The 5,407-nt window shown below is 59.7% G+C and overlaps 1 protein-coding gene across 7 annotated transcripts; it reads left to right on the top strand.

Moving 5' to 3' along the window:
• Positions 1-431: 431 nt before the first annotated feature.
• Positions 432-5,058, top strand: ZBTB3 (zinc finger and BTB domain containing 3). 7 transcript variants are annotated; one of them, XM_072637300.1, is made up of 5 exons: positions 432-532; positions 1,136-1,251; positions 1,354-1,579; positions 2,092-2,740; positions 3,184-5,058. In XM_072637300.1, the coding sequence occupies exon 5, from the start codon at positions 3,211-3,213 to the stop codon at positions 4,618-4,620; it is 1,410 nt and encodes a 469-aa protein (XP_072493401.1). In that variant the 5' UTR covers positions 432-532; positions 1,136-1,251; positions 1,354-1,579; positions 2,092-2,740; positions 3,184-3,210; the 3' UTR covers positions 4,621-5,058. The 7 variants fall into 7 exon arrangements, with proteins under 7 accessions (XP_072493401.1, XP_072493400.1, XP_072493398.1 ...); XM_072637299.1 differs by having other exon boundaries at positions 1,333-1,579; positions 2,092-2,736; XM_072637297.1 differs by having other exon boundaries at positions 1,333-1,579.
• Positions 5,059-5,407: the final 349 nt, after the last annotated feature.

Below are 5,407 nucleotides of genomic sequence, written 5' to 3'. Positions count from 1 at the left end.
GAAGTGACTCACCCAGGCTCACACACCTAGGAAGTGTCTGAGGCTGGGTTTGGGTCTGTTTCCTTATCTGTAAAATGAAGGTGTTTGGTTAAATGATTTCCCTACTCCAGACCTGTGACACCAATCTCTGGTCCCCCAGGAGCAGCCCCTCTGGAGGGTAGGAGACAGCTCCTACACCTATCTCCAGCTGGGTCTGATCTGAGGCCCGGCAGCTTCTCAGCTTCTCAGGCTCATGGTAGCTGCAGAACAAGTTGGAGCCTCCCCGGGCATTGTCCTGGAAGTTCACTGGCCATAAAGGACAGTCTGTACAGTTCATCCTGGTGCATATAACACAGTAGATCCTTGTGACAACATTAATGCCTCGGGGAGATTGAAAGGAGGAAGTTGGTTAACCAACAGATAATACTGATTAACATTTAGAGAGCACTTTCCTGGTTTGCAAAGCAATTTACAGATACAGATGCCCAGCTAGCTGGGTAACTCAACTCCTCTCCAGTCTGCCTCCCTCTCCCCTTCCTTCTCCTCTCCAAAGGTAGGTAAATTCAGATGGCCAAAAGATGCCCAGTTGACTTGGGTTTTACTGGCTCCTTTATTTTCCTTTCCTGTCCTGTCCTAAAACCTTAAACCTAATGCACTCTGAAACTGGGACTGCAATAGGCCCCTACCTAAGGGCTCCTAGCTTTAAAGTAATTATCAATAGTAACTGTTGCTGCTTCCCACCCAGCCTGATGTCTCCCGCCTGATGTCTCTCTTTTTCTTGACCTCGTTAAAGAGGCCATGGCCTGGCTACTTCTTAAACAGGCCTTTTCAATGAATGGGCATTGCCTCACCCTAAGTGAGTACCTGCAAAGACCTTGGCCTAAAGGGCCCAAGGTCTCCCAGTGCATCCTGGGTCATCTCTAGTCATCCTGAGGAATATCAGATCTCTGGATTCAGATGGCACTGGAGGAGAAGTGAGGCTGGTGACCTGCACAGCCCTCACTCACTCAGAACAAAGTCAAGTGCAAGTCATGTCATCACTTCTCTGATGGCGTGGTCTTCTTCAGCAGGGAAGGACGAACACAACCATAGATATCTCACTTGAAAAATCATACCAACCAGGGAGGCAGTGGCTCTTATCAACCTCATTTTACAGAGAGGGAAACGGAGGTAGACAAAGACTAAGTGACTAGCCCAGGGTCACACAGCTATCAAGTGTCTAAGGCTGGATTGGAACTCACTTTTTCCTGACTCCAGGCCCAGCCGAACTAGGTAATTCACTGCTTTAAACCTCCCCAGGCTTTCTGCCTAATTAGACTTCCTCCATGACCCTAATGGTGATAAGTTTCACAGGGGACACGTGTCATCCCCCAGGAGGCAGGGGTTCCATTCTCAGTCGGCTCTGGATCAGCTGCCAGTACGTGTGGCCCTGGTTTGGCTCTGGGATCTCCACCTCTCCTTCATCCCACTCCTGGACAAAGCCCATTCCTGGTGTCTACAGACCCCTCTGTGTCCCTCTGCCGACCTGGGCTGGACCAAAGACTCCCCGAGACTTTTTCCTGGATTTCCCTATCAGAATTTGGTCTGGGACATGTCTAAGGTGGGGGAAGCAAAAGGGGTTCTCTGTGATTCTTCCTGTCTCTTTGCCTCTCCTCCACCCAGGTCTTCTGGTACAATCTTGAGATATCTAAATGCAGAAAACTAAACTCAGGGCCAGGAACACACCAGTTCCTCCTGGCAGTGGGTCCTTAAGGAGATCCTCCTGGCCCAGGCTCACATCAGGGCAGGACCGGAGGGGTCTCTGTCCCCACTATGCTGGCCCAGGCCCCGCCGGCTCTCCTCATCTGCCGCTGCTGCTCCTTCCTCATGCCTGGTTGGGCGAGTGACAGTAACTGGGGTGAAAGGGGGAGCCCCACACTGTGTGGACACCCCGCAGGACAGGAGAGGGCCTGACCGAAGGGAGGGGATCCCAGGCAGCAGGGGCAGAGGTCTGCAACAGCCCCTCCCTGTCCCAGGAGGGTAGTCAGTCTCAGCAAGGGCACAGGCATCCAATACCTGAGCAGGAAACCTTTAAGGGTCTGGTCCAACTTCTGCCGCACCCTCATTTAACAGATGCGGAAACTGAGGCAGAGACGAAGCGGAGGAGCAGGGGTTCCAGTGTTCATTCTAGCCTTCCCCCGCCTGCGCTTGGATACTTCTGGGGATGGGGAACTCACTACCTAACAAGGCACAGACGCCCCTGCAGGCGCAGGGACGAGTTCCAGAGGGGAGCTGCCGCGGGGGGCCGGGGAGGGCAACGCCGGCCCCACAGAGAGCCGGAGCCGGTCCTGTTTCTGGAAGCCTGGGGAGGGCTGGGGGGGAAGCGGCCGCTGGGGAAGCGCAGAGCCGCCGCACGCAGGCCCCGCCCCCACGGCAGGCCCCGCCCCCACGGCAGGCCCCGCCCCCACGGCAGGCCCCGCCCCCACGGCAGGCCCCGCCCCCACGGCAGGCCCCGCCCCCACGGCAGGCTCCGTCCGCTAATCAAGCTCCACGCTGAAGAAACGGGGCGGGAGGAGGAAGCAGAGAAGTGCCAGCGGCTGCGGGGCAATCAGCGGACGGCGAAGCTTGAGCGACGTCGCCTCGCTCCCATCTGGAGGCCGCAGCCGCCGCGAGGGCGGGACTGTGCCGACCAATCGGAACCAAGGAGCGACGAGGCTCGACTTATAGCGACGAGGGAGGCGGGGAAGGGGGCGGGGTTTTCCAGGCCGCGGCTCGGTGGTGGGTGAGGGATCAGTTTCTTCTGCTCGTTCCCACCCCCGGGACTCCCCATTCCCACCGGGATACGAGAGGAGGGGGCCTTGGGGAGCTCCTGGGCTGGGGTGGAGGAGCGCTTCGGGGGAAGGGTCCGAGAGCGCAGAGGACTCCCGGTCGGAGAGGCGGGGGGCTACGGTTGGGCACTGCCGAGTAGTGAGGGGCCCCGAGGGGGGGCGGGACTTCCGGGGGGCCGGGGTTCCGGGGCGTGGCTGTCCCTGGAGGGGGCGGGGCTTCTGGCTGTCCTGGTGGGGAAGTGGGCGGGGCTCGGGGGTGTGAGCTGATCCTGGGCCAGCTGGCTCCCAGCTTGGCCTTTTCCTGGCTCTAGCTGAGGCTGGGCTGGGAGCCGCTGGGGGCCTGGCTCCAGATGGGGCGCCTCTGCCCTCATGGCCTGTCGCTTCCCTCTCTCCCCAGCGCCCCGGGGTCCCTCCGCCAGCTTCCATGGAGTTCCCCGGGCACAGCGAGCAGCTGCTGCAGAGCCTCCGGGAGCAGCGCTCGCAGGGCTTCCTGTGTGACTGCACCGTGCTGGTGGGCAGCACGCCGTTCCAGGCGCACCGCGCCGTGCTGGCCTCGTGCAGCCCCTTCTTCCAGCTCTTCTACAAGGAGCGGGACCTGGACAAGCGGGACCTGGTGTGCATCCACAACGAGATCGTCACAGCGCCGGCCTTTGGCCTGCTGCTGGACTTCATGTATGCGGGCCAGCTGGCCCTGCGCGGGGACACGCCCGTGGAGGACGTGCTGGCCGCTGCCAGCTACCTGCACATGAATGACATCGTCAAGGTTTGCAAGCGGCGGCTGCAGGCCCGGGCCCTGGCCGAGGCCGACAGCACCAAGAAGGAGGAAGAGCCCCGGCCGCAACCGGCCACCCCGGAGCCGCTGCCCAGCACCTCCCGCAGTGGCCTCGTGCCGCTGCTTCCACCCCCTGAGACGGCCAGCTGGAGGGACCAGGACCAATGGAAAGGGCCTGCCCCGACCCCTGCGCTGCCCTCAGGCCCCCTCTCCGATGAGCCCCCTGGCCCCGACAGTGCCGACACCACCCAGCCTGGCATGGACGCCCCAGTGGTGGAAGGCTCCCTTTCCAGCCCCAGTAGCTCCACAGAAGTGGTGGCTGCCAGCTACTTTTCCCCTAATCTAGGGACTGCCCCAGGGGAGCCCCCAGGGTCCCTCGAAGTGGGTCGGGAGAACCTAGGGGTAGGAGGCCCAGGAGGACCTACTGGGCCGGTGGAGGGCTTCTATGCACCTCGACCAGCACCAGCCCCAGGAGAGGCCGAGCCTGTGCAGGTGAAGGTGGAGGCCATTGTGATCTCTGATGAGGAGGCTGAGGGGCCGGAGGAGAGACCACAGGCACCCGAGGGACTCTTCCCACCCGGGGCAGTTTGTCGGAGCCGCTATGGCCCACCTGAAGCATTTGAAGAGGCCTCGGCTTCCGGAGGCCCAGGGCTTGAGGAGGCCGGGCCAGCTGACCAGTTTGTGGCCCCTGAGACTCACCTTCCCTACCACCTGTTAAGCGGCCCAGGGCACTATCACCCGGGGCTGGTGACGCCCCCTCCACCTTCACACAGCAGCCTGCATGAGTCTCTCTACTTACCTCCGGAGTATGAAGTGGCCTCCGGGGGCTTTGGGGTTTTCACAGAGGATGTCCCAACGTGCAAGACGTGTGGGAAGACCTTCTCCTGCTCCTACACGTTGAGGCGCCACGCGACTGTGCACACTCGGGAGCGGCCTTATGAGTGCCGCTACTGCCTGCGGAGCTATACGCAGTCAGGGGACCTGTACCGGCACATCCGCAAGGCTCACAACGAGGACCTGGCCAAACGCAGCAAGCCTGACCCTGAAGCTGCCCCGTCTTAGGAGTGTGTACCTCCATCTCCGACTTCAGCCTGGGAAGTGGGGGGCACCCCAAGATCCCCAGACTTGGCTCCTGGGACTGTTTGGGAGAGTGGAGACCTCTTTGAGAAGCAGGAAGGGTGGGACATCATGCTGGGGAAGACGGGTGTGGGGTCTGGGCTGCTGTAGTGCCCTTGTTTAACCAGAGGTGAAAGGGCAGCCCTTCTGGGAGGCACAGATCCAAGGAGTTGGCTTGTGCTGGGTCTTGCCCTCCCGTTCCTGTATACCCTCTCCCCACTTCCCTCCCCGGGTTGCAGACAAGACAGAGGCCCACTTGGTTAGCTCCTCTCCAGTCAAATAATTTGCCCAGCACCATGGCCTTTAAAGTTCCCCTGAAGTTGTCACTTGCCACTGTCTTAATTGCCTGGGCCATAAATGTGAAAGTGAAACCCTTTCTATAAAGTGGTCTTGGCTGGTTTTTTCCCTCTGGACAAATTTGAGGCCTAATGTTTATTTCTCCTAAGACCTTCCAAGAATCTGACCTGGGGGAAGAGGGCTGGCAGAGGGGGGAGTTAGGGCCGTGTTGAGGGATAAGGGGAGGCCAGGTGAGTTTTACACAGAAAAAGGAATACAGATATAATTAGGAAACATGACTGAATTCCATGAGTGTATGGGATGAAGCTGATTGGACAATCTGTGTGTATTGCTTCATCTGTGCTGTAAACAGTGCTCCTGGGTGGCTCTCAGGGCTTGTCAGCTGCTTTAGTGGGCCAGCCACACCGAATGTCACACAAGTCCATTTAGGGCTCTG

The sequence above is a fragment of the Notamacropus eugenii genome, chromosome 2 (genome assembly GCF_028372415.1).
Source record: "Notamacropus eugenii isolate mMacEug1 chromosome 2, mMacEug1.pri_v2, whole genome shotgun sequence".
Classification (NCBI taxonomy): Eukaryota; Metazoa; Chordata; class Mammalia; order Diprotodontia; family Macropodidae; genus Notamacropus; species Notamacropus eugenii.
This window is presented reverse-complemented; position numbering and strand designations above follow the sequence as displayed.